At 45.7% G+C, this 27345-nt stretch overlaps 1 protein-coding gene across 7 annotated transcripts in view; it reads left to right on the top strand.

Annotated features, from left to right (window-relative positions):
• The window catches only part of LOC134352662 (homeobox protein Meis1-like), a 439361-nt gene that overhangs the window by 170895 nt on the left and 241121 nt on the right, over positions 1 to 27345 (top strand). For 3 of the 7 annotated variants that reach the window (XM_063060012.1, XM_063060007.1, XM_063060013.1), the window contains exons 2-5: positions 9785 to 10002; positions 13339 to 13480; positions 15300 to 15350; positions 15666 to 15716. In XM_063060012.1, the coding sequence (XP_062916082.1) occupies positions 9785 to 10002; positions 13339 to 13480; positions 15300 to 15350; positions 15666 to 15716 (462 nt within the window). The other 4 variants (XM_063060009.1, XM_063060014.1, XM_063060011.1 and 1 more) reach the window with 3 other exon arrangements.

Consider the following 27345-nt stretch of genomic DNA (forward strand, 5'->3'; position numbering starts at 1 on the left):
AGTGCTACAGTTGACAGAAGATCGGTGAGTATGACTTTTGGAAGTGTTGAGCTCTAACTGGTGCACATTTGACTGTTTAATTATAATGGGCTCTTTTTGTTATTTTTCATTCTTTTCTTTACTAACCCTTTTGTTGAGTTAAGATTCATAATTATAATTCCTTTAACCGTATGCAGTGTCTGTTGTTTCTTGGCACTGAGTTGTAACAGGGTAGCAAATTACACAGCATCCACATAAACCGGGGTTTGAGGTGGGAGAGCCGTCCCAATCTGATGGGTTTGGCAGGACCGGAGTGTGTCTTTCTTAGACTTACGCAGCCAAGGAAACCACCCCTTCTCTCTACAGACTTCGCCTCCTTTTGAATATATGTTTTATATTCTGTGCTTCACTCATTTCTTTTGATTCCATTTGCACGACCTTTTTTTGGCGGGTGGGGGTAGGGGGGGTTTGATGTTTATTTTCTTTGAACGGGTTCCATGATCCTTCTTTGTTTCGTGGCTGTCTGTGAGAAAGACGAATCTCAGGGTTGTATACTGCATACGTACTTTGATATTAAATGTATTTTGAATCTCATTGTTATCACAATGCTTCACACCCCCATTTAACGCTTTAAAGTTCATATGACCTTGTTAGTTTTTAAGTCGGTTTGTCATGTGTTTCTGTGATATCAATCTGGAAAAACATTGTATCATTTTGTAATGCATGCATTACTAAATGACAATAAAAGAGGACTGTGTGGCCTCATAATCTAATCTAATCTAATCTATTAAACCTCTCCACTGGAATCCATATAAGGTTGCACCAGTACCCTGATGATTCTTGGGTACCTCCAACATTTTTAATTACTTCAGTAATTGAAAATAGAAAATGTGGACAAGAATACAGGGGAAACTTTCCTGTTTGACTTCAAAAGCAACTGTAAACTGGTGTAATCTCCAATTGATAGATTATCCAGAAAGACAGCAGTTCTGACAGTTCTGCAGTCTCTCGGTTCTGTCCTGGAGTATAGTGCCTTGCATTGCTGACCCATGGCTTTACAGAAAGAGTTTAAACCTATGGAATGTGCATGGTCAGGATCAGCAGAACTCGTCATGCCTTTCACTGTAAAGGTCATCAATAACATTGGCAAGTTTATTTTCTACTTCTGAGGCTTGCAGGACTGTTAAGCAAATTTTACAAGAGGGCGCAGGTCCCACAGATATGAGGTGATTGGATATCTGCAAATGAGCCCCAGGTAGTAAATTAGTAAGCCTCACACAAAGTCGAGGATGACTCTTTATGCTTTTGGAGGTGATATCCCTTGTTCAGTCCCCATTTACATCGAGGATGACTCTCGATGCTTTTGGACATGGTATTCCTTGTTCAGTTCACATTTACCTCGAGGATGACTCTCGATGCTTTTGGAGATGGTATTCCTTGTTCAGTTCACATTTACCTCGAGGATGACTCTCGATGCTTTTGGAGGTGGTATCTCTTGCTGAGTTCCCATTTACATCGAGGATGACTCTTGATGCTGTTGGAGATAATATCTCTTGTTCAGTTCACATTTACATTGAGGATGACTGGACGCTGTTGGAGATGGTATCTCCAAAAAGTAAATGGCAGGATACTTGGTAGTGTGGAGGAGCAGAGGGATCTGGGGGTACATGTCCACAGATCCCTGAAAGTTGCCTCACAGGTAGATAGGGTAGTTAAGAAAGCTTATGGGGTGTTAGCTTTCATAAGTCGAGGGACAGTGTTTAAGAGTCGTGATGTAATGATGCAGCTCTATAAAACTCTGGTTAGGCCACACTTGGAGTACTGTGTCCAGTTCTGGTCACCTCACTATAGGAAGGATGTGGAAGCACTGGAAAGGGTACAGAGGAGATTTACCAGGATGCTGCCTGGTTTAGAGAGTATGGATTATGATCAGCGATTAAGGGAGCTAGGGCTTTACTCTTTGGAGAGAAGGAGGATGAGAGGAGACATGATAGAGGTGTACAAGATAATAAGAGGAATAGATAGAGTGGATAGCCAGCCCCTCTTCTCCAGGGCACCACTGCTCAATACAAGAGGACATGGCTTTAAGGTAAGGGGTGGGAAGTTCAAGTGGGATATTAGAGGAAGGTTTTTTATTCAGAGAATGGTTGATGCGTGGAATGCACTGCCTGAGTCAGTGGTGGAGGCAGATACACTCGTGAAGTTTAAGAGACTACTGGACAGGTATATGGAGGAATTTAAGGTGGGGGCTTATATGGGAGGCAGGGTTTGAGGGCTGGCACAACATTATGGGCCGAAGGGCCTGTACTGTGCTGTACTATTCTACGTTCTATGTTCTATGTTCTTGTTGGATTCCCATTTACGTTGAGGATGACTCTCGATGCTGTTGGAGGTGGTATCCCTTGTTCAGTTCACATTTACATCCAGGATGACTCTTGACGTTGTTGGAGGTGGTATCTCTTGCTGAGTCCCCCATCTACTCATGAGGAGTTTGAGGAGATTCAGTATGTCACCAATGACTCACACAAATTTCTATCTGTGTACGGTGGACAGCATTCTGACTGGGCGCATCACCGCCTGGTGTGGAGGCTCCGACGCACAGGATCACAAGAGGGTGCAGGGGGTGGTAGACTCTGCCATTCCATCACGGGCACAAACCTCCCCACCATCAAGGACAGCTTCAGTGGGTGGTACTCAAGAAGGTGTCATCTATAATGAGGGACCCTCACCATCCAGGATATATCCTCTCTTTATTACTATCATCAGGGAAGAGGTACACTTGACAATTCAGGAACAACTTCTTCCCCTCTGCCATCATATTTCCAGATGGTTCATGAACCCATGAACACCACCTTATTATTCCCCTTTTTTGCACTATATTTTTGGTTTTGTAGGGTGGAGTTACATCTCTACCAAAGGAGGTGTAAGGTACTCCTTCCCTCTGCTTGCCAGCAGGTCACCCTTGGGTGAGGTGTAGCACCTGCTTAGCCCCCTGATCAGGGTTACGCGAAGCCATGGGAGCAGGTGGTGGATGGTCGTACGAGCAGCTGGTACAGATCACAATTCCTGGTTATGCGACCACTGACGCCAGGCAGACAATCTCTGAAGAGTATTGATAATGACTGGGGTCACCTGTCTTGTAAAGACACAGCCCAGAAGAAGGGAATGGCAAACTACTTCTGAAGAAAAATTTGCCAAGAGCAGTCACAGTCGTGGAAAGACCGTGATCGGCCACATCATACAGCATGGCACGTAATGAACAAACAAACTTAGTTTTGTAATTTATAATAATTTTATGGCCTCACACCGTATAGGTGCCAGAAAACAACAGGTTTCATGTTATAAATGTCAGTGATAATAGATCTGATTTGGATTCAACTATCCCTCTAGGTGAGTGTGGAGATCCCATGACCCTACGTGAAATAAAGTTAGGAAGTTATCCTGACCAATATGTACCCTTCAAACAGCGTTTACCACATCAGCAGAGTATATCGTTTCCTGATTTATGGGATCTTGCTGTGCTAACTCGCAGCTGCAGTAAAACAATGGGGTTGTTAAACCAGCTGCTTAGACTGAATCACTGGCATCCTTCTGACACTAAGCCGGGGGCTCCCAACGTTGTTATACCATGGACCAAAATGATTCAGCAAGGAGACCATGGACCCCAGATTGGGAGCCCCTGCGCTATGCACAGGCAGCATACATCACGGAATGACACCAGGGAGCATTCAGAAACCTTGCGAGACACCGGAAACAGCAGATGCTGGAATCTGGAGCAAAAACCAATAAAATAAAATAAAAAGGAATAATCAATATTTCAGGTCAAGACCATTCATCTTCAAAACTGATACCCAGGATCCCTATGCTCCTCCAGTTCTGGCCTGTGAACATTTTTTAAATTTCTGAATTCCCGTCCTAAGCATCACTGGCATGTTTCTATCCATCTCACCTCCATTGGGATTGATGGGAAGATGATTGTGACTAAGTACAGAGAGATCCTTTATTAAGATCCTCCCAGCCTCTTCCAGAAAGCTTAAACTGTGGAGGAAGCTCATCCTTTAGCAGGACAGCGACCCAAAACACACTGCTGGAGCAACCATGGACTGGCTTCAAAAAATTGATGTCCTTGAGTGGCCTGGTCAGAATACCGACCTTAACCAGATCCAACGTCTCTGGCAAGACCTTAAGATTGCTGTCCACCACCATTCCCCAACTAACCTGGCACAGCTTGATCAATTCTGCAGGGAGGAATGGGCAAATCTTGTCCATCGTGTTGTGCAAAGCTAATATAAAGTTATCCATATAGACTATTGGCTGTAATAGCTGTGAGAGGTGGTTCAACTAAAGCAAAAGGGGATGAATACTTTTGAACTGCTGAGATTTCAGTTATTGATTTTTTAGCTTTTCAATAGACAATAGACATTAGGTGCAGGAGTAGGCCATTCAACCCTTCGAGCTAGCACCACCATTCACTGTGATCATGGCTGATCATCCACAATCAGTCCCCTTTCCCTGCCTTCTCCCCATATCCCTTCGCTCTGCTATCTTTAATATCTATATCTAACTCTTTCTTGAAAGAATCCAGAGAATTGGCCTCCACTGCCTTCTGAGGCAGAGCATTCCACAGAACCACAACCCTCTGTGTGAAAAAGTTTTTCCTCAACTCCATTCTAAATTGTCTACCTCTTATTCTTGAACTGTGGTCTCTGGTTCCGGACTCCCCCAACATCGGGAACATGTTTTATGTTTTACGTTTTCATGCTTTGCAACTTTACAACTTTCCCTGTTTTATTGGGCTCTACTGTGAAAGAAGCAGCATGTGTTCCCAAATAAAAAGTCTCAGTTAAGTTGATGAAAATCCTTTGTTAATTACTTATTTATGTGAACAATGAGTTGGGGGGCTGAATACTTTTGAAAGACACTGTAAAGCTGAGATGGAAGAGGTGGCAAAAACACTGAAATCTGGAGAAACAATCTGTTGAAGGAATTTGATGGGTCATGCAGCATCTGTGGAGGGAAAAGGCTTCTTGACGTTTCAGGTCAAAGAATTTATTGAAATGGAATAAAAGACCAGATTTAAAAAAGAGTGCAAGACATTCTTCCAAGAGTGTAAGAGATGTTGGGTGTCAACATCTCTGAAGATCTATCCCAGGCCCAACATACTGATGTAATTACAAAGAAGAATCGGCAGTGGTTATATTTTATTAGGAATTTGAGGAGACTTGGTACGTCACCAAAGACGCTCGCAAGTTTCTACAGATGTGCCGTGGGGAGCATTTTTACTGGCTGCATTGCCTTCTGGTACGGAGGGGCCACCGCACAGGATTGGAAAAAGCTGCAGAAAGTTGTAAACTCAGCCAGTTCCATCATGGGCACTGAGGACATCTTCAAGGAGTGATGCCTCCTGCCACCACTGAGGACCCCATCACCCAGGATGCGCCCTCTTCTCATTGTTACCATCAATGTGGAGGTGCAGAATATTGAAGACACCCACTCAATGTTTTAGGAAGAGCTTCTTCCCCTCCGCCATCAAATTTCTGAATGGACAATGAATCTACTTACACTACATCTCAATGTTTTTCCTTTTGTTTGTTCTCATTTTCATTACTTACTTAATTAATTCATTAATTAATATTGTGATCTATGTTTTTTATTATTATGCAATTTACTGCTGCTACAAAACAACAAATTTCATGACATGATACCTATTTATTTATTTAACTTAGCGATACAGAGCGGAATAGGCTTTTCTCATCCTTCAAGCCACACTGCCCAGCATCCTCCAATTTAACTACTAATCACAGGACAACTTGCAATGACCAATTGACCTGCTAACCTACTGAGAGGAAACCGGGGGAAATGCACATATCCCATTGGGAGGCCGTATAGACTCCCCGCAGAGGACGCCATTGGAGAGAACAAGTTGCAATAGTGCCGTACTAACCGTTACGTTACCATGGCTCCCTGATTAAACCTGATTCTGGCAAAATGCTGGAGAAACTCAGCAAATCGGGCAGCCTCTATGGAAGGGAATAGACAACTGACGTCTCATCAGGAAAGGAAGGGGGCAGGAGCCCGAATAGGAAGCTGGCAGAATGGAAAGGGTACACAGATGGTAAGCGCTTGGTGAGACCGAGAGAGAGGAAAGGTGAGCGGGGTAAGGGGAATGAAGTAAGAAGCTGGGAGATGCTTGGTGGAAGAGGTAAAGGGCCGAAGACGAAGAAATCTGATCGTATAGTTATAAACAGTTGATAAAAATTCGGGCTGAGACCCTTCATCAGGACAGGAAAGAAGAAGAAGAAGCCGGAATTAAAAGCTGGAGGCAGATTTGTTTAAAATGGTCCAAAACAAATATCAAATCAAATATCGCTGTGATGATTGTACATTCTAGTATCACTTGTTTGGCGACAATAAAGTACGTAGAATTAATTCAAGATTCAACTTGCTGAACTTGTCTGGAAGGAGATGGGGTAGTTTCATCTCAAATCCAAAAGACTTGGGAACTAATATATGCTTTAAACAGCTTATCATTCCCTCATCTGACTCTGTTGGGTGAATATAATCCATTTTATGTATTTATCCTGGGTTTTATTGTCTTCTTTATTTTACTGTTTTTTTGAGCTGCATTAGATCCACAGCAACAACTGTTTTGCTCTGCTTTACACTTGAGCACTGGAAATGACATTAAACTGTTTTGAATCTTGAATCTTGATCACGCCCGGTGGAGGGATCCTTGATAGATGAATTAAATTTACCATCACTGGCTTACGTGCAGTGACTTTTCTTCTGCTTCGGGGACAAGGGAAACCAATGACTCCTGAATTTGTTAATGTTGCTCCAGTCGTAACCAAGAAGAAGGTGATTTCTTGATGCACCTTTTTCCTGTTGAGTCAATGTCACTGCACTTTGAAGTAAAGCAAGAAAAAAAAGTAGATTTAGCTTTTTAGACTGCTCCTTCTGTCATTCCTGCAATATTTCCGAGTCTGCCTCGAAAGTGGCACCAGCGAAACGGGGGAGGACGCTCCGTATCTGGGGGGTTAGGAATTCACAAGAGTTTGGAAAACAGGGAAGAGAGGTTCTTTTCCCCAGTCCACCTCTCTCCTCAGGACCGTCTGCAGTTCAGAAGTCAGCACCGGCCCACTCAAGGAACGGGAGATGCGGCCGCTCTGCTCCTTCCTGAATACGGGGGGTCAGCAGTAACATGAGACCAGAGAAGACTGCTGTTTGTTAGTTGCATCCCCGGCCAAAGAGAGTGCATGTGTATACTGGGAAGTGGAACTGCCCTGCCGCAAGGGTTAACCTGCGGTGGTGTTTGGGAAATGAATACAGATTATTCCGCCTGATAGAAACAGCCATTCAAAGATTCCTGCTCCCTTGGTATCTGGGGCTGCGAGTGTGAGACGAGGGAGCTATCGACGCATATATTTCCGGGTGCGCTCATTGCTTGAAGCTGCAATCTTCATCGACAGAGCGAGTGAGAGAGAGAGAGAGAGAGAGAGAGAGAGAGAGAGAGAGAGAGAGCGAGAGAGAGAGAGTGTATGTATGTGTGAGAGAGAGGGGGGTGAGAGAGAGGGGAGAGAGATAGAGCATTTGGGGAGCATACAGTCAACTGCAGCGGGGCAAAGAAGCGCAAACCTCGGGCCGGGCTGCACCCTTTTCCCAACCCCCGTCTCCACCCTCCGACTTCCGAAAGCATACAAGCAGCACTGGGGGAGGGCCGGCTTTGCTATTGTGGAGCAAGCTGATGGAAGGGAGACTTAAAGCGCGCCTGGGACTCACTCGTTGAATCGCTTGGATGGAAAGCGTCTGATTCTGGTAGAAATACAGAGTGCGAGAGAGAGAGAGAGAGAGAGAGAGAGAGAGAGAGAGCGAAAGGGTGGGAGAAAAGGGAGAGAGAGAGAGTAGTGTCCATCTGTTTGTTGGTGAAAGCCTTCTAGCTTCCTCCCTGACCTGATTAAAAGGTGTAGAGGGGGCTTCTCTGGTAGCTTCTCTAACCCCCACCCACCCTCTCTTCACCTCTCTCTCTCTTTTTTCTTTCTATCTCCCCTCTCCCTCCCCCTCTCTCTCCCTCTCTCTCTCTCTCTTTCTCTCTGTCTGTCTGTCTGTCTGTCTGTCTCTCTCTCTCTCTCTCTCTCTCTCTCTCTCTCTCTCTCTCTCCCTCTCTCTCTCCCACCCTCCCTCTCCCTCCCTCTCAGGGGTTAGATCATTATTCATCTGGAAAGTGACAGCACCGCCGGTGATGGACAGCCGGGCCGCGCAGAACCTCCGGGATCCGGCAACACTCACATCACCACGCTTTTACTGACGGCCCCGTCCTCCGCCTCGAATCGCTGTAGTATTTGGGATCTCCCCTCTTGTCTATGGTTTATTCAAAAAAAAACAACCCTACTAAATATATATATATTTATATAAACAAGAGAAAAATATAGCAATCATCCTGCAAATCCTGGGAAATAAGCTGGTTATCTACATCGAAGATTGTCATCTAGCAGAACACAACGGCTGTGGGTTACAATAAAGGGTGAAAAAATCCAAGACTAGCTTAAACACGCTGGCGAATGGCACAAAGGGTAGGTATAGGAGCGACAGCCCGCTTTCCCCCGGCCGATCCTGATCACCCTAGCCGCTCGCATAGTCCCGCTCGCCGGCGTGAGAAGGCAGGAAGGCCCTTTGCGATTGTGGTTCTGAACGCTTGTTACTATTTATCTTTTATATATATATATATATATATATATATTTTATATATATATATATATATATATATATATACAACAAAACCTAGACACAGCTTTCTTGTTTGTGGAGAAATGTTAAGACGGTCAGTGTTTGTATAATTGTCTGGCTTTTTACTCTGTGTACGATTGTGATCATTTTTTTTTGTGGCTCGCAGAATGCCCGGGTTATTTTAAATCTCTTTTTTTTTGAAAACCTGTAGTGTGGTACATATTTTTGAAAGTATTTTTTAATAGATTGCTAACACTGCACGATTCTACAAAGCGAGATTTTGCAATCTGCTAATTTGAGAAAGTGCGAATATACTTCATTAAAATCCATGTTTCTTGTTGCTATCTTGGGAGCTAAATTCACAGTCTATTTTTAAAAATACATTTATTTATATATTTATATTGTATATATTTTATATATATCCCGACCATATAACTGTTCCTATCTACTGTAATGCTGGTCCGGGAGTGCCTTGTCTTATATTTTACAACAGCAACTTAATGGTACTTTAACTTAATAGCCTGTTTATAGTGCTTTAAGCCCCATGTTTAGGCTAATTGTTTGTTTGTTTTGGCAATGTGGAATTGTGTTTTTGGTCATTTTGAGCGCGTTTCGGGAGAAATAAATATACGCTTGATTTTACAGAAGAAGGTGCCTTAAAACACCCCGGTACTGCTTTTTTTTCCAAGGGGGGTGTGGGACACGAGTGAGGGCTCAGCGGTCCCAGATTTTGATTTTTTTTTGAACGGGCCAAGCCCTCTGAAGTGTAAGCTCTGGGTTTCTGAAGTTCCGAGGATGCCCTAAACCTGGCTCGAGCCGAGTGTGAGGGGAAAGGGTGTTAATTTTATTTCTGTGGATTTGTGGTGTTTCTCGCTGTTATGTGGTTTGATCGTCTGAAGTATGTGTTTGTGTGCTTGTTGGGATGGAATGTGTACCTTGTAACGTTTATATGTTTCATTGGACTTCCCAGTGTATATTTATTTTAGTGAAGGGTGTTGACTGTAGACCAATGCATTTTGGAGAATTTGAAATGAGTTGTGTCTCATGCTGAAATTGTAATTGTCTCTCCTTTTCCTTGCAGTACGATGAACTGTCCCACTATGGGATGGACGGGGTGTCCATGCCCAGTTATGGAGACACGCACGCATCCCGCAATCTGGCACATCATCTGGGCCACGGCCCCGGGATCCACGCACAACACTACCCGCCGGCGGGCACTGGTCACCGGGCAACGCTGCCGTCAAGCCTCGGCAACAGCATCAACGACACACTCAAGAGGGAAAAGGACGCAATATACGGGTAAGAGACTCGCAGAACTTTGTGGAGATTTGAAAAACAGAGCTGGTTAAAAACTGTTTGAAAGAAGCGATGGCTACAAGGAGCAAAGGGAGAAGGGAATATAACGAGGAAGGTTCAGGGAAGTAGAGAGCCAGAAAATAAACAGCAGCGATTTGGTAAACCCGGGATGGGGCGAAGTGGTGGGAAGAATGTGTGGAACAAACAATCGAGGAGAGAGGAGATGAGGTACTGGAATTAGGTGGGAGAAGTTCCCTTGGCGGCTAGGAGATGGCAATATTAAGAAGCAACGTCCAGGATAGAAGACCCAGAAACTCTCCAACAATGAGGCTCAAAGCGCGAAGGAAAATAGTAGGAGTGAATTTGGAGATTGCGTTGGCATGGAAGGGTGATGGTGGGGCTAATCATTTGTGCTATTGGATCAAGGGTATTTAGCAACCCGTGCCGCCACATCCTGCCTCGGCGTGTACCCCGCGGGTTCTCTCCCGTCAGAGGGGAAGGAAGATCCCAATTTCTTCAACCCTAAGAAGTAGATTAATGTGTTGTCGTGGAGGTGGAGAGAAGGGGTTCGGGTTGGTTTGGGTCAGGTTTGTGAACTGCCTTCATTCCCCGGCTCTCACCAGTCTCGTTAGATGTTAGCCCGTGTACCTGCACCACGCTGGGCAAGGCGGCAGTTCAGCACAACTCGTCACATCGGCCGAGGCGAACAACGCTCATGACCTCCCCGCTTTTCGGAAGGGAATAGGCGCATTTATTTTTTTGCGCGTTTCAGTTCAGCCTTAAGGTCAGAATTGTCCCAAATGACCCCCTTTCACGAGGTGAGATTCAACAGCTCCCCGGGCAGAGTCCCGACGGGTGGAATAGTTTACAGACATGGGACCTAAAGCTGCTCACAATGTGATCTGACCAACACCTTATAAAGCCTCAGCATTACACCCTTAAGCATTTATATTCGAATTTAGTGCTAGACTTGCATTTGCCTTCCTCACTACTGACTCAACCTCCAAGTTAACCTTTAAGGGCTCCTGGCGTCCTTTCCGCCTTCGATTGCTGAATTATCTCCCGGTTTTGAAAATAGTCCACATCTTCTACCAAAGGGCATGACCATACACTTCTCACGCTCCCACTCCAGATGCCCAGTCCCCGTCTCTCTATTCGACACAAAAATGTTTTTTGTTCAAATTCAGTGACTTTCAAGGAAGCAACTGTTCGAACTGCCTTAACGGCGCCTGTTAATTGAAGCCGAGGTCACCATTTTTTTTTGCCATTTATTAACAAGCTTATTACCAAGATATTCTCCCCTTCCCACCCCAAAGTAAAACGGGGATCAGAATTTAATGGAAATAGTTTATCTGCACAAGAATACGCGCGCAGTGCCTGGGCCGAGCGGGGTCGTTCAAAAATAGGAATTCGCTTGTGTAAGTAAGTCAGAAGTAATCAGTACTGGGATGGAAGCTGAGTGAGGGAGACTTGGCCAAAGCCGTTTAAAGTTCGGCCCCGTTTGCCCATTTTGCCCGACGCAGCAAAATCTGGACTCAACAGCTGCGGAGTGCCAGCAGGCCAGGGGGGAGCGGAGTGCCAGCAGGCCAAGAGGGAGACGGGCTCAAGTCGCTGAGTAAGGCGAAGCGGCCGGCGAACATCATGAGGTGTCCACGCACCACAGCCAAACCACCCCAAACCTCATTCCCTTCCACTGAACATTAAACCATGCAGCAATTAAGCGCTCGTCTGCCGCTGGTTCTCAGCTTAATAACTCTGGGAGGCGGCATATGTAGCTTTGTAGAAAGCTCAGTGGATTTGTGATATGAGACCACTGCGACTTTCTCACATTTCTCCACTTTCTAACAATTTATTTAAACAAAATCGTCGCGTTTCCCGCGCCCTTTGTAAATCTTCTAGGCTCCCTGTAAATCTTCCGGGCTCCCTGTAAATCTGGGCAAATAGTTCGGAAGGGCCCTGGCTTGAAGCGCTCCAGCTGAATCCCTTTGCTCCAGTCTGAACAGCCGTTGCTGCCGGGCGGTTTTGACTCAAGCTGCGGGTTCCTGAGATTCAGCGCGCCGGGCTCAGCCAGAAGCCTTTCTTTTATTATTTTAGTGCGGCCGATTTCCCATATTACACTTTAAATCAAACTGGACGTAGGGGTTAACTAACAAGGGTTAAAAAGCTGTTAATCGCATAGAAACGCACCTTATGCCCAGCTGGGTCACTTTAATCACCTGGTCAGCTGTGGCCGTCGGTGAGTTGAATTTTGGGTTTGCTGACTGAGTTAAAATATCATTTGAAGTTTTTTTTTTGAAAAATAAGCCTTTTTCTGTGGCAAGTGGTAACAAGGGACGAGGCTTTAAATATGCAGCCTATCTCGAGTTTATGCACACCCTGGTATAAAGTCTGTGGTGGAAATTCCTTAATCCTTAGGATTCAGAATAAATTGGGTTCACTCTTTTCTAAAACTGTGTCCCCTCCCCCCCCCAATAACTGTTGCTAACACACAACATTTGACACCAGATCCACACAGAAACAAATCGGATTCATACAGTATCCACCAGCAAGTATAGAAAACACACACTGTTGTGAATGAATTAGTCTGTAAGTGTAAAACAGTGCATCATACAAACAGGGTTGTGTGTGAAATACTGCAAATATTAACAAGTACATGGAAAAATGCGTGCGGATATATATCTGTACGGCTCCTTATCATTTTATTGTCGATTTACGTTCTATCTCCCAACGAGGATTTGGTCCGTATTTGCCGCAGTTACTTGTCGTTGATTTATGCACACGACTGTGGGTATATTTTAAACTTCTGCTATGTCCTACTTCAAATTGTCGATGTCTGATCAAATTGAAGGTTACAGCCCCATTTTCCAGGATTAATAGTATTTAATTTGTTCACCTTTTTACGTTAATGTTACCAACGCAGATAGCTAACAATGGTTATCTACTATGCATAAATTCTTAAAATCTGGGATCTATAAATATATTTTTATTAATAGTTTCAATCTTCCTCGTTTTGCCTCATGCTGATTTTTAATAAGTATCATATTATCTAATTTCTTAAACCCATTTATATAATCACTCCTCGGCTCATATTAGGCTTTTAGAAGCTGCCGACATTTTCTAGAGGGCCGGCTGGCTGCGCCGAGGAGTAAGGGGCAGGTTTGAGTAAAGTCTACAAATATTTGGTGGTGGGAGAGGTTGGTGGGGTTTGGGGTGTTTGACGGAGTTGATATTTTGTTCGAGGGGTCCTTTCTTTTATAACCCCTGATCTGTTTTGTCTCCCATTTCCCCATCCCGACTCCCTCCTCTTCCCCCCAACCCCCCACCCCTCCACACACACAGGCACCCCTTATTCCCGCTCCTTGCCCTAGTGTTTGAGAAGTGCGAGCTGGCGACGTGCACACCCCGGGACTGCGGAGTAGCCGGCGGGGATGTTTGCTCTTCCGACTCCTTCAACGAAGATATCGCGGTGTTCGCTAAACAGGTCCGCAGCGAGAGGAGAACAACATTAAAAACCAGATGAAAGTAATTTGGATTGAGAGAAAGTGGGATGTTTGTGACTATATAACAAGTAGGGCAAGTGTCACTGCAGGTTAACACTTGTGAATTGGGCACAGAATTACAAAGTGTTTCGGATTGTGTGAGCGCGAGTGAGTGTGAGTGTGCGTATGTGTGTGTTTGTGGAATATATTCAGACGTATGTTAACTATGGGATCAATTTATTAAATATGTTCGGGTCACTGATTTAAGGCATAAAATCAGCTACAAATCGGTTTGAATTGGTGCGCAGAGTAGTGCAGACACATAGTCAAGATAAAAGGAATTTTATTTTTAAGAATCGTATCGACTCTGATTCTAATTGTCCAGGTAATTACGCAGAGCGCGCCAAAGATTATCAATATGGGTGTGAAATCCAGCTGATTAATTCCAGCGCCTCCAGTATATTTCTCAATCAGACATTAATTTAATAACAATCAGTGCTAATAAAAGCAGCGATTTCAAATAGAAATCGTATTGAAATGGACTTAATTTGATATTCCAGAAGAGATCGACCGTGGGGATTGCGCGTACAGTTTCGCACCTCGCGGTAGAATCGAGGCAGATACGCGCCCTCGGAAAGGAACCGAGCTTTCCCGGGTAGACGTGGGACGGGAAGGAATCCGCTGATTTAGGAGAGCCCAGGTCCAATTAGCCCCACAGACCCGGCGAGGGCCGGGCCGTAGCGATACAGAGGCACTCAGCTGGGAGGGAGTGAGTCCGCACTAACTTTAGTCGGGCCGTTTATTGATACCCCCCCCCCCCCGCAAACCAGATCCATACAATAAAATTGAATACAACACAATATTTCTTTCTGTGATCTTCGTTGAGAGCCCCCCGTCCAAAACCGGCACGGAGCGCATTAGGGTGTAGGAGAGTTTGCGTAAGGTAAATGTGTGAGTGTAACTGAGACTGTGTGCCTACTTGAATAAGTGTGAGCGCAGGCTGTGTGAGTGTAAACTGTGATTGTGCACAGACTGTGTAAGTGTGTGTAAAGAGGGATTAGGATATCGCCTGTAACCAGGTATAAACTGTGTGTGTGAGCGCGCGTGTAAATATCGAGCGTGAGTTTGCGGGTTATGTACACATACTATTTATTGTTCTAGGGGTTTGGTGGCCGGATATGTTTATGTGCATGTGTAACCATGTGTACAGACCTACTTCATTTTATAATCTGAAGTGATTGAATGTAAATGTGTAACTGAGTGTGTAATCACCGCCACGAGGGATTTATGTGTTTATGCCGTTCTGCAGACTGTTGTTAGCGCGGTGTGTTTTGCTGTCGGAATTCTGTATTTATCTTAGATGGTATTGTGAGCGGGATTAAATTTGTACTAGTGTAAGACTGTGTGTGAAAGAATATGTCTGAGAGAACACCTGCGTGTGTGGGGGGCACGCGCGTCCAATGTGTCTGACAGAGTATCCGTGTGTGTGTGTGTGTGTGTGTGTGTTTGTGCGTTTTTGTGTGTACGCGCGTCCAAAATGTCTAACAGAGTATCCCCGTGTGTGTGTGTGTGTGTGTGTGTGTGTGTGTAACAGAGAGAGGATTGTCTGGATATGTAACTTTTGGAGTCTGACCCTGTGTGTATGAATAGATAGGTATACAGTTATAAAATCGGGAAGTCCTGATATATCACGACTCGTTTAGAGATAGTTCACCCCGCTCTTCTCTACCCCGACGCAGCTGAGGGGTTTGAGTATGGACTGGAGTCCAGTATTTCCAATCTGTTGATATTAAAATATTCTCCAATTCTGTTGTTTCCTAGATCCGAACAGAAAAACCTCTATTCTCTTCCAACCCCGAGCTGGATAATTTGGTAATTAAAGTTTACGTTGTGTTTGGAACGGATACAACCCGGGGTTAGCTGTCATCCGGCGCTTTCCGTACCCCGACCGGTAAAAGAGGTCCCATGCTGGAACAACCGATCCCGGCCAAATTTAATTGTAAAATTAACCAAGCGACGTTATGCATTACATAAATCAAGTACTGTTGTAAATTTTGTAAACTGACCCTCGATGTAACTTATCAGAAAGCGCCTCGAGTGTTTGCTGCGCACCCATTTTGATGGAGCGCCCTAATATTCCTGCGCGTCACCGACCCGCTCTAACTGAATGCCTCCTTCTGTCCACAGATGATTCAGGCCATACAGGTGCTGCGGTTTCATCTATTGGAGTTGGAGAAGGTAAGGGCACTTCACTGGAAGGCGTGGTGTGGCTGAGGGCGTCGAGGGCGTTTGGAGGGAATGTGTGTGCGCGTGTGTATCAGGGAGAGAGAGAGGAGGGGTGCACTTGAGGGATAAACCGTGTGGGCTTTGAAAGTGTGCACCTTGACGTGGTGCGTGTGAGGGGATGCGTGCGCGTGCGTAAGAGTGTTTAAGTACAACTGTGCGCGCGATTTGGAGGCGCCGAGTGTGAGGGGTGCGAGCCCGGGCGCGTGGGGGTGGGGGGAGGGAGCGGGACACGGGCTGTCTGTTGAATTTGTAAAAGTGGATGGGTTGATGTTGGAGACAAAGGACAAATGTTTTTTTTCCCCCCAGCGAGTAATTTGCTTCTCTAATCCCGCTCTAATGTGACAATTAACTATTTAATTCCAGCGCCCCCGACAGGCGCCCGTTGAATTCTTGTGCCGGGTCCGACTCCATGAAACTTACTCCACTCTCATTTCTCACTCATTCAATATCTTCCTCATCTCCCCATCCCTCTTCATCGCTTCTCCTCCCCTCCATTGTTTCCTCCGTCCTTTCCCGCCGGTTGCGCGGAGGCCCCTCCGTATTCTATCCATCAGCTCATGCCTCCCCACAGCTCTCCAAACGCCTGCTTCTCCTTTCCCCTTTCCCACTTTCTCTCCTCTCTCCTCTGTCCTCTCTCCTCTGTCCTCTGTCCTCTGTCCTCTCTCCTCTGTCCTCTCTCCTCTCTCCTCTCTCCTCTCTCCTCTGTCCTCTGTCCTCTGTCCTCTGTCCTCTCTCCTCTCTCCTCTCTCCTCTCTCCTCCTCTCTCCTCTCTCTCTCCTCCTCTCTCCTCTGTCCTCTCTCCTCTCTCCTCTCTCCTCTCTCCTCTCTCCTCTCTCCTCTCTCCTCTCTCCTCTCTCCTCTCTCCTCCTCTCTCTCTCTCTCTCTCTTTCTCCCTCTCTGACATTCCCCTCTTTCTCTGCCTCTCCCCTACTTTCTCACTCCGCATTAACTTCTCCATCCCAAGCTCTGCAACTACCTCACTCGGGCAGGACGGGATAAAGAAAACCCTGGATACTTAAACTGTTGATATATTGAGTAAATGTACCCTGTATTAAATATTATACACAATAAATATTTACACTACCAGTGATAGCTGGTTGCATCCATCAATCAGTGTGATCAGAAATAGCCCCACTGGATCCAGATCGACAGAGAGAATGTGAGCCCAGATCAGGCCAAAGTGTTTAATCTTTATAATAATTGCTGAACAAATATATAAATGTTTATATATATGTTCTGTAATATTTATATTATAGATGGAATGCAAGTATTATCTACATGCATCCCAGAGTATGCAAAATAAATATTTAAATTTATGTATGCATGGTGCATTTAACAGTATTTAAATCATCTAATTCTAAATGTATTTCGTACTAGTTATATTAGGACAGAGTGCAAATATGTATACTGTAATCAATAACCTTTACACCATCAGAGTAATGTAAATGTAACACTGCGCATTTAGTCAGATCTATATATGAGATGCAGATGTTATATCGGGAGTTTATTTCACAAAGCAGTCTATTTGTAGTCGTTTTTAATTTGTCCGATGCAGCACAGAGGTACGGTGGATCTGTGGGAGTGAGTAAGTGATGCTATTTGCAACGGGTGCCTGGGTTTTATGTAGCTGCATCTCAGCTATTTTTCTCCATGGAATCATTTCTGCTCAAAAAAAAGGGAAAATTTTCAGCACCATTAATCTTAAATCAGATTATTAAATCGGCTTTGCACTTACACATTCCGCCAGGAGACGGGGGAATCTTCTCCTTCTCCAAAGGCCGTTATTCTGAATTCAAATTGATATCCAAATATAAGGCTTGGTGATGTTGAAGACATAGTGATTTAGCACACTGAGAGAGTTTCCATCCCAGTGAAGTTTTAATTTATTTTTGAGTTGAATATGCTTCTGAAGCAAAAAAAAAAGAAACCCTGCAACTTGTTCAAACGGAGCAGTCCTGAAATGAGAGCGATGAGTCTTTCATGATATGGTGTTTGAACAGTGGGGTGGATAGGCTGGGCAGAATGGGGTAGAGGGATTTGATTTTGTGTGAGGTCGACTTAACTGGGCAGCTGAGGGGTCTGAGGAGTGAGCGTTGTGCTGTTTCACCCCCGGGCTGGGGTGGGAGAGGTGTTCAGTCACAGGTCATCCATCACCCTGCAAGATCCATCAGAAACCTTTTGCCCCCTCGGCCCCTGGGGAAGTGTGGGCTGGGGCAGAGAGAGCCGCAGAGGGATCCACAGACCTGACCTGCAGAGGGAAGAGGGAGTTCACTCGGAAGAGCTGAGGAGTGAGGGGAAAGCGGAGGATCGCTAGGGGCTCCTCATAAAGGGAGCGTTCGGTAGCTGGACTGGAGATTTGAATTGGGAGGAGTTTAAAATAACAGGAACTGTTGAAGAAATTGTGGAGTGAGGAGGTGAAAGAAAATAAAGGCTTGCTTTGATAGTATGCCTGGGTGTCCCACAGCTGGTTTTCACCAGTGAAGTCTTCTTGAAGAGTAGCTGATGTTTTAATGTAGGAATCATGCAGATCACTTGTGCCTGGAAAACTCCTGCAAACCTGAGGAAAGAAATGACCAGGCAATATGTTGTCTCAGGACTAATTCAGGTGCAAATGCCCGAGGCACTGGGGAGAAACATTCCTGCTTCTGCTTGGGTTCCTTACATGGGATATTTTGCAAGGGGTGAAGAGAGGATATCAGCCAAACTTCTCACTCAATAAAAGAGTACTGCCAGTCTTGCAGCAGACCAGGATCAAGTGTTTTATCACTGGCCTCTGTCATGAAATCTGTAAACTCTGTGCCAGCAGTACGGCACAAAGCTTAAAAATTACTGTACTTTCTTCAGGCCCATCGCCCCTACTGGGGCACAGGCCACCAACCAGAGTCCTTCACATTGTCTCCAGGTGTGGCCTATCTTCTTGGTGCATCCTTCCTCTCCCAGGGGTGAGGTTTGCCGTTTCTGGGTTTTTAACGGGACGGGGGTCGCTGGCCCCCCCCATGCGCGACCTTCCTCCTTCTGCAGCCGGGCTTGGGATGGTCCGTGGCAGACTTCTATCACTCCAAAATTCTAAAGTAAGTTTTAAAATAACTTCAAGCTGCACATAAAATACGAATGGAGCAAAAGCGGAATAATGAGGTTGTGTTCATGGGTTCACAGACCATTCAGAAGTCTGATGAAAGAGAGGAGGCTGCCTGGATTCCCTTCATCTGCCCCGATCTACTGGCCTGAGGCAGGAGGGTGACACTGACATGGGTGGCTTGGGGTGATGTGGCCTCCTGAATTCAGTCCCTTCAGCCCATCACGTCCCTGCCGACTGGACTCCTCCCGTTTACCTACATCTGAGAATGAAATCCAAAAAAAAACTGCCAGTGCTGGAAATTCGGAATTACAAACTGGGAGTTCTCAGGGATTCAGAGCTGCTAAGTGTTGCAACATTGGTTGCAGAAGCTTAGTCAGAGCTTTGCTGTCGCATCCACAGGGCTGGCCCTCTCTACACTCAACTTCCCCAATTGTGCAATGTCCCAGGAGCTGGCTGCTTTTGGGCACTTTGACCAGAATTGATCTTCTGCCCCGTCACACAGAAAATACTGGAGGAACTCAGCAGGTCGGGTAGCATCGATGGGAGTCAAGGTTTTGGGCCGGGACCCTTCATCAGGACATCTGCCACATTTTTGCCACTCTTGACATAAGGGTTCGGTGTCCAGGAGTTCCTTCACTGTCTGTCAGATGTGTTGACAGACATCTCCACACTAACACCCCCTGGCCCAGATCAGCTAATCCAACAAAGCTCTGGATCTGACCCTTGCAGCAGTGAGCTCTGCAGACCTCCATGTCCTTTTATCCCTGGGGTCAGTCTATCTCTGATGAAAACCCTTCCTGACAATCCTCATTCAACTACTGTATGTGTAAAGCTGAACTTGTTCAAAACTCTGCGGCTTTTGTGTGAGCACAGATGAATCCCCGTCTCCATCATATTTGGGGTCCCTGACCAACTATCTTCCATTTAACCTATCCCTCCATTTCAAAAGCCTCACCATTCCTTTCTATTCCCTCCATGGCCTCTGCCCTTCTCATCACTATTGTCCTCTCCAATCCTGTTACCCTTTGAGATCCCTGTCCCCCCAGTTCTGGCCTCTCCCTCTGGATATTGTTGCTCCCCCACGTGCCTTCAGCTGACGCAGTTCAAATCTATGGAATTCTCCCCTCTTCCTTCCTTGGTGGCACTCTGTAAAACCTACTGGGACTCAGGTTTTAGTTTGACAAGGTACCTGCCACCGCCTTTGTGTGGTGTTACTTTGTTGGAAGTTGTTCTGAGCCAGGGGACTGGGCCGCGAGGGAGAAGGAATGTCGTGGTCTGCAGACTGAGGGAATGGTAGCAATCCGTTACGTTCAAGAGCATCAGGACACCATCAGTAGTTGTCTTCCACACTCTCGTTGATCTAATCCAGTCCCTCAGTACAGCAATGGATCAGTTCAGTGCTGACTCAACTGTCTACAGACTGAGCGATCCGGGTGCAGGGATAAGGGTGGATCTGGGGTATAGCGTTTCATGATTTATTTGAGTGTTTGCATGAGTGTATTGAGTCCATCTCTGTGCGTATATATGCATATAGCATATATTTTGGAGCAGCATGGTGGAGCAGTGGTTAACACAATGCAGTACAGTACTCACACTTCAGGTTCAATTCTGGGCACTGCCTGTCAGGAGTTTATACGTTCTCTCGGTGATCATGTGGGTTTTCTCTGGGTGCTCCAAGTTCTCCCCACAGTCTGGTTGGTTAATTGCTCATTGTAAATTGTCCTGTGATAGGACTAGGATTAAATCGGGGGATTGCTAACTGGTGCAGCTCAAAGGACTGGAAGGGACTATTCCGTGCTGTATTTCAATAATAAATAAATATGTGAGATGTATTTGCAGGTCTCTGAGTGGGTGGGTTTGTGTCTGTGTATGATTATGTGTGTATGTTCAAAGTGTTGTTTAATATCAGCGAATATATGTAGTATACAACCTGAAATTCATACTCTTCATAGACATCCACGGAACAAGAAACCCCATAGAATGAATGATAGAAATATCAAAGCACTGAAGCCCCCCCCATTGTTTACACAAACAGCGGCAAAAGCATCAATGCCCCCCTTATTTGCACCAACAGAAGCACAGACTTCCCCCAGACCCCTGCCATGCAAGCCCCCAAAGAGACCTTGATCCAGAGTCCATCAAAACTAGTCACCATGTGCATGCTCACGCGCGTTTGTGAGTTTGTTCGTACATGTGTACTTGTATGTAATAACTTCAGCTGTTGTCTTGAAAGACAACAGTGTTTTAAATGGTAGTTTAATCTTCTATTTTATACCTCAAGGACTTGGCTGGCATCTAAACGCTGGTCAAAATTTCAATATAAATGGAAGGCTTTAATGCAGGGGGGGAGGGTGTGAGTTAATGTTATAATGCAGAGTGTAGTTATGATCTGGAACTGTTGAAATGGTGCAACTTGATACAGTTAGGGTCTTCAAAAGGGAATTGGATGGGCACTAGAGAAGGAGTGACTTTTAGGGCTGTGGCCAATAAGAATGAAAGGATTGATCTCCTAGGAGCTGGCAAGGATTTGATGGGCAGAATAGCCTCCTTTTCTGTCCTAACTGCTCTTGCTGTTCATGGCTCCTTGAAGGGCAATTTTGCCCTTCTAACCTGTTCCAACACCTTCTGGACTGCACACAGGGCTGTGTCTTACCCCGGATTTGCACCTCCTCCTTGGCCTGAGATCCCAGCGGATCCGTACCATTCCCACTACATGGGAAGTGAGCTCCAAATTTCTGGTGCACGAGGATTTTCTCCCTGTTGCACCTATCTCTAATTCCAAGATTCTGGCATTGTTCACTGGTGCGAAAGCTCCCTCTCACCCTCCCTAGCACCCTGTTCCATCACCTCCAATACACACGTTAACCTCTTCGCTTAGGCGGACCAGGGAGCCAGGTTGGCACCATTTAACCCTTTCAATCCCAGCTTCTATCCTTGAGTGAGCTGGAAATTGGCAGCGCTGACCCCAATGTGGAATTCTTGGTGATTACTCCACAGGTTGCCGTGGTCCACGGGTTTACCTCATGGGGTGCGGGGCACCCATGTAATGGGCAACATTCCCGGCACCAGCATTGTTCCCAGAGGGGGAGCAGGAGCCGGGCTGAACCAAAGAACCCTCCCGACTTCATACACTTCTTTTTTTTAATCAAAGGAAACCCCAGCCCCTGGCTTGGTTTCAAGGCTGTAATCCCACTCCAGGGTTCAGATGACGGTTATGAACTGCTTTGAACTTTGACCTCCCCACAGATGACATCATCTGAAGGTCTGCTTTTGTTATTGGGTTGGAACAGCTCCCAGGCATTCATAAACCCTCCAATAGGAAGATGGGTCTGATAAGAGTTATGAGGCAGCCAAGGGCCTGTGGTATTTGGGTTGTGATTTATAATGTCACCAGTCTCACTTTGTTTTCTTAAGTCTGGAAAGCATCATGTCATATGGCCGCCCGGCAACTCTCACGCCTTGAGAGTTGTCTCACCACCCCCTGCCCTGAGACCCATTCTCTCCTGCCAGAGCGAGGGCTGAACTGGTACCAGTCGCCAGCCCTCAGCACCCCACCCACGTGACGCCCTCGTCACTCCACGAGCAATTGCCAGCTGCCCGGCCAAAGAAAGTCACCGCAGACGAAGACGGCCGTGCCCTCACCCGGCCTTGGGAGAGCAAGGCACCGGAGAGTCAGAGGCCAGGGGCAGTATAATTATTTAAACAGGCGCATAAGTGTGCTGCCTTGGTCCCAGGATTTCAATTGGTCAGCGTCTCTCCTGGCTGCCAGGAAAGTTACGTCCAGTCTTATTGTGTACGAGGAATTCTTGCTCCCCCCACCCCACCAACATTCGGATTCTTGACCCGCCCGCCAGCGGATCTTATATTTTACATACTTTGTATTCCCCCCTCTCTGTTCTCTAGGTCCTGGCTGCAAGGTTGCTGAACAGTTTGGGAATGTGACACTGAAGAAGTAACGATGCGTGGTTTTTAAAATAGATGCTGTTTTGGGGAAGGGTGTGTAGAGATTACATTGTGATTCAGGAATGATTATCACGTGTATCAGATCACACTGTTGCTACTGAAATAATCTGTCATTGAAGCTGTTGACTTGCTGTGAGCACCATAAGACATAGGAGCAGAATTTGGCCATTCGGCCCATCGAGTCTCTCCATTCCACCTCCACTGATTTATTATCACTCTCAACCCCATTATCCTGCTTTTTCCCCGTAAACTTCAATGCCTTTACCAATCAAGAACCTTTCAATCTCCACTTTAAATATATCCAAATAACTTGGCTTCCACAGCCACCTGTGGTAATGAATTCCACAGATTCACCACCCTGTAGAAATTCTTCCTCACCTTTTTTCTAAAGGGATGCCCTTATTTTCTGAAGCTGTTCCCTCTGGTCCAAGACTGTCAAACCCTCCAGGATGTGTCATCTTCTAAATTCTTTGGAGGGGTATTTAAACCCCACCCCTTCAGTCCCCCTCAAAAGTGGCTGGGCCCTGATCCTACCTCAGGACGTGAGCTGGTCAGGGAAAGTTTTCAGAGAGTATCCAAGTTTCCGTCCTTTTGTTAACTTGCTTTTAATTTTTAATCTGCTTTGGCAAGGATCTGAGGGCTTGGATCCTGAGATCCTGAGATCAGGTTTGGTGGGGTAGGTGGTTTTCCAGAGGTGATCGTTGACTGGGCAAGGATTTACTTTGTGGAATCACCACGATCTGGAGCAACCATCTGCAGGAGGAGCTCAGCAGGTCAGGCAGCATTTATGGAGGGAAAAGAATTGTCCACTTCCCAGGTGACAGAGTCGGCGATTCACACAGCACAAAAAACAGGCCCTTCAGCCCAACTGCTCCATGCTGACCAAGATGTCCGTCTATGCTTGTTCCAATTGCCTGCATTTGGCCCATAACTCTTTAAACTTTTCCTATCCATCCACCCCCACCCAAATGTCCTTTAGATGTTATCATTGTACCTACCTCAACAACTTACTCAGGCAGATCATTCCACACTCTGAGTGAGGAATTTGATTGGTTGATTGAGATACAGCGAGGAATCGGCCCTTCCAGTCCTCCCACCAGTCCCCCGATTTAACCCTAGCCTAATCACAGGACAATTACAATGACCAATTAACCTGCCAGCCGGTACGTCTTTGGACTGTGGGAGGAAACCGGAGCACCTGGAGGAAACCCACGCAGTCACAGGGAGAACTTACAAATGCTCTGCGGGCAGTGGTACACTGTTCTCCTAGCTTATGGCTTGTTGCTCTAGTTTACATCCTGTGCACCCGGTGACCTCTTCCTGTCGTCGGCGCGGATTGGTCCCGAAGCCCTCACTCCCATCATTCCCTCACAGAGAGGATGATCTATTGGCTCTATTACCATTGTCCAAGGGGATGTTGCTAACCCACCCACCCAGCCAGACCATACAGGCCCCAACCCTCCCCCTACACTTAGCCCCAGTCTATCGATTCTGGTACTGCGCAGTAGGTAGTGCCACTACCTCACTGCTCCAATGATCCAGGCTCGACCCTGACCACCAGTGCTGTTGGTGTGGAGTTTGCAGGCTCTCTCTGCGGCCTTGTGCCTTTCCCCTGGGAATTCCAGTTTCCGCCCACATCCTAAAGGTACGTGGTTGGTAGTTTAGTTGTCTGTTCTTAACTACTGGCCAGAAAGACAATCTTGATAGATGCATTCCAAAAACAAAGGAATACTCGAATGGCAAAATAGTACAACCATGGCTGACAAGGGAGATCAAAGCTACTGTAAAAGCAAAAGAGAGGGCATGCAACAAAGCAAAAATTAGTGGGAAGACAGAGGATTGGGAAGATTTAAAAACCTACAGAGAGCAACTAAAAGAGTCATTAGGAGGGCCAAGATGAAATATGAAAGCAAGGTAGCAAACAGTACCAAAGTGGATAGTAACAAGTTTTTCAAGTATGTAAAAAAAGAGATGAGAGTGGATATCAGGCCACTAGAAAATGGGGCTAGGGAAATAATAACAAGGAACAAAGAGATGGCAGATGAACTGAATGAGTATTTTACATCAGTCTTCACTGTGGAAGAGACTAACAGAGTGCCAGGTGTTGAGGGAAGAGAAGTCAATGTGGTTACTATTACAAGGGAGAAGGTGCTCAAAAAGCTGAAAGACCAAAATCAGCCAGGCCAAATGAACTGCACCCTAAGGTTCTGAAAGAGGAAGCGGTAGAGACTGTGGAGGCATTAGTAATGATTTTTCAGAAGACGGAAAATTGCAAATGTCACGTCCACTCTTTAAGAAGAGAGAAAGGAAGCAGAAAGGAAATTGTAGTCTAGTTTGCCTGACCTCAGTGGTTGGGAAGATGTTGGAGTCAATTGATAAGGATGAGGTTAGGGAGTACTTGATAACACAGGGCAAGATAGGACAAAGTCAGCATGGTTTCCTTAAGAGAAAGTCTTGCCTGACAAACCTGTTGGAATTCTTTGAGGAGATTACAAGTAGGATAGATAAAGGGGATGCAGCGGATGTTGTATATTTGGACTTTCAGAAGGCCTTTGACATGGTGCCACACATGAGACTGCTTACCAAGTTAAGAGCCCAAGGTATTACAGAAAAATTACTAACATGTTTAGAGCATTGGCTGATTGGTAGGAGGTAGCAAGTGGGAATAAAAGGATCCTTTTCTGGTTGGCTGCCAGTGACCAGTGGTGTTCTGCAGGGGTTGGTGTTGGGACCGCTTCTTTTTATACTGTATATCAATGATTTAGATGATGGAATAGATGGATTTGTTGCTAAATTTTCAGATGATACAAAGATTGGTGGAGGGGCAGGTAGTGTTGAGGAAACAGGTAGGCTGCAGAAGGACTTAGGCAGATTAGGAGGATGAGAAAGAAAGTGGCAAATGAAATACAATGTTGGAAAATGTATGATCATGCACTTTGGTAGAAGAAATAAATGTGCAGACTATTTTCTAAGTAGGGAGAAAATCCAAAAATCTAAGATGCAGAGGAACTTGGGAGTCCTTGTGCAGAACAACGTAAAGGTTAACTTGCAGGTAGAGTTGGTGGCGAGGAAGGCAAATGCAATGTTAGCATTCATTTCAAGAGGTCTAGAATATAAGAACAGGGATGTGATGCTGAGGCTTTATAAGGCATTGCTGAGGCCTCATCTTGAATATTGTGAACAGTTTTGGGTTCCTCATCGAAGAAAAGATGGCTGGCAATGGAGAGGGTTCAGAGGAGGTTCATAAAGATGATTCAGGAATGAAAGAGTTATCATAAGAGGAACATTTGATGGCTCTGGGTCTGTACTCGCTGGAATTTAGAAGGATAAAGGGGGCTCTCATTGAAACGTTTTGAATGTTGAAAGGCCTGGACATGGTAGATGTGGAAAGGGTGTTTCCCATGATGGGGGAGTCTAGGACAAGAGGGCACAGCTTCAGGGCAGAGGGCATCCAATTAAATCAGAGATATGGAGAAATTTCTTCAGCCAGAGGGTGGTGAACTTGTGGAATTTGTTACCACAGGCAGCTGTGGAGACCAGGTTGTTGGGTGTACTTAAGGCAGATGTTGATAGGTTGTTGATTGGCCATGGCATCAAAGGTCGAAAGCTGGGGTGTGGGGCTGAGGAGGGGGGAGAGAAGGGATCACCATGATTGAATGGCAGAGCAGACTTGATGGTCTAAATGGCCTAATTCTGCTCCTTTATCTTATGGTCTAATCGGGGAGAGCTCCGAATCAGAATGAGAATCAGAATCAGATTTAATATCACCGGCATATATTGTTAAATTTGTTAGCTTTGCAGCAGCAGTACAATATATGCAATACTTGTATATACAGTATTTAAAAGGCATCCGTTAGTCTTGCGAGACTATGGATCTGCGCCTGGAAAGTCTTCACTCTCCTGGGCCTGGGGAAGGTTGTATGGAAGACTGGCAGTTGCCTATGCTGCAAGTCTCCCCTCTCCACGACACCAATGTTGTCCAAGGGAAGGGCATTAGGACCCATACAGCTTGGCACCGGTGTCGTCGCAGAGCAATGTGTGATTAAGTGCCTTGCTCAAGGACACAACACGTTGCCTTGGCTGGGGCTTGAACTCATGACCTTCAGGTTGAACTCGTGCCTTAACCACTTGGCCACGTGCCCACACATACAGCATTTATATACAGGTATATAAATATACTTACTGTATTTAACTATTATATATAAAATAGTTAAATTAAATAAGAAATGCAAAAACAGAAATAAAAAGTAGTGAGGCAGTGTTCATGGATTCAATGTCCATTAAGGAATCGGATGGCAGAGGGGAAGAAGCTGTTCCTGAATCGCTGAGTGTGTGTCTTCAGGCTTCTGTACCTCCTCCCTGATGGTAGCAATGAGAACAGGGCACGTCCTGGGTGTTGGAGATCCTCAATAATGGACATCACCTTTTTTGAGGCGTCACTCCTTGAGGATGTCCTGGATACAACGGAGGCTGGTGTCCATGATGGAAATGGATAACGTCGAGGCGACTGTGACAGAGACTGGATAATGGGAAACTACT

The sequence above is a fragment of the Mobula hypostoma genome, chromosome 10, assembly GCF_963921235.1.
Source record: "Mobula hypostoma chromosome 10, sMobHyp1.1, whole genome shotgun sequence".
NCBI lineage: Eukaryota > Metazoa > Chordata > Chondrichthyes > Myliobatiformes > Myliobatidae > Mobula > Mobula hypostoma.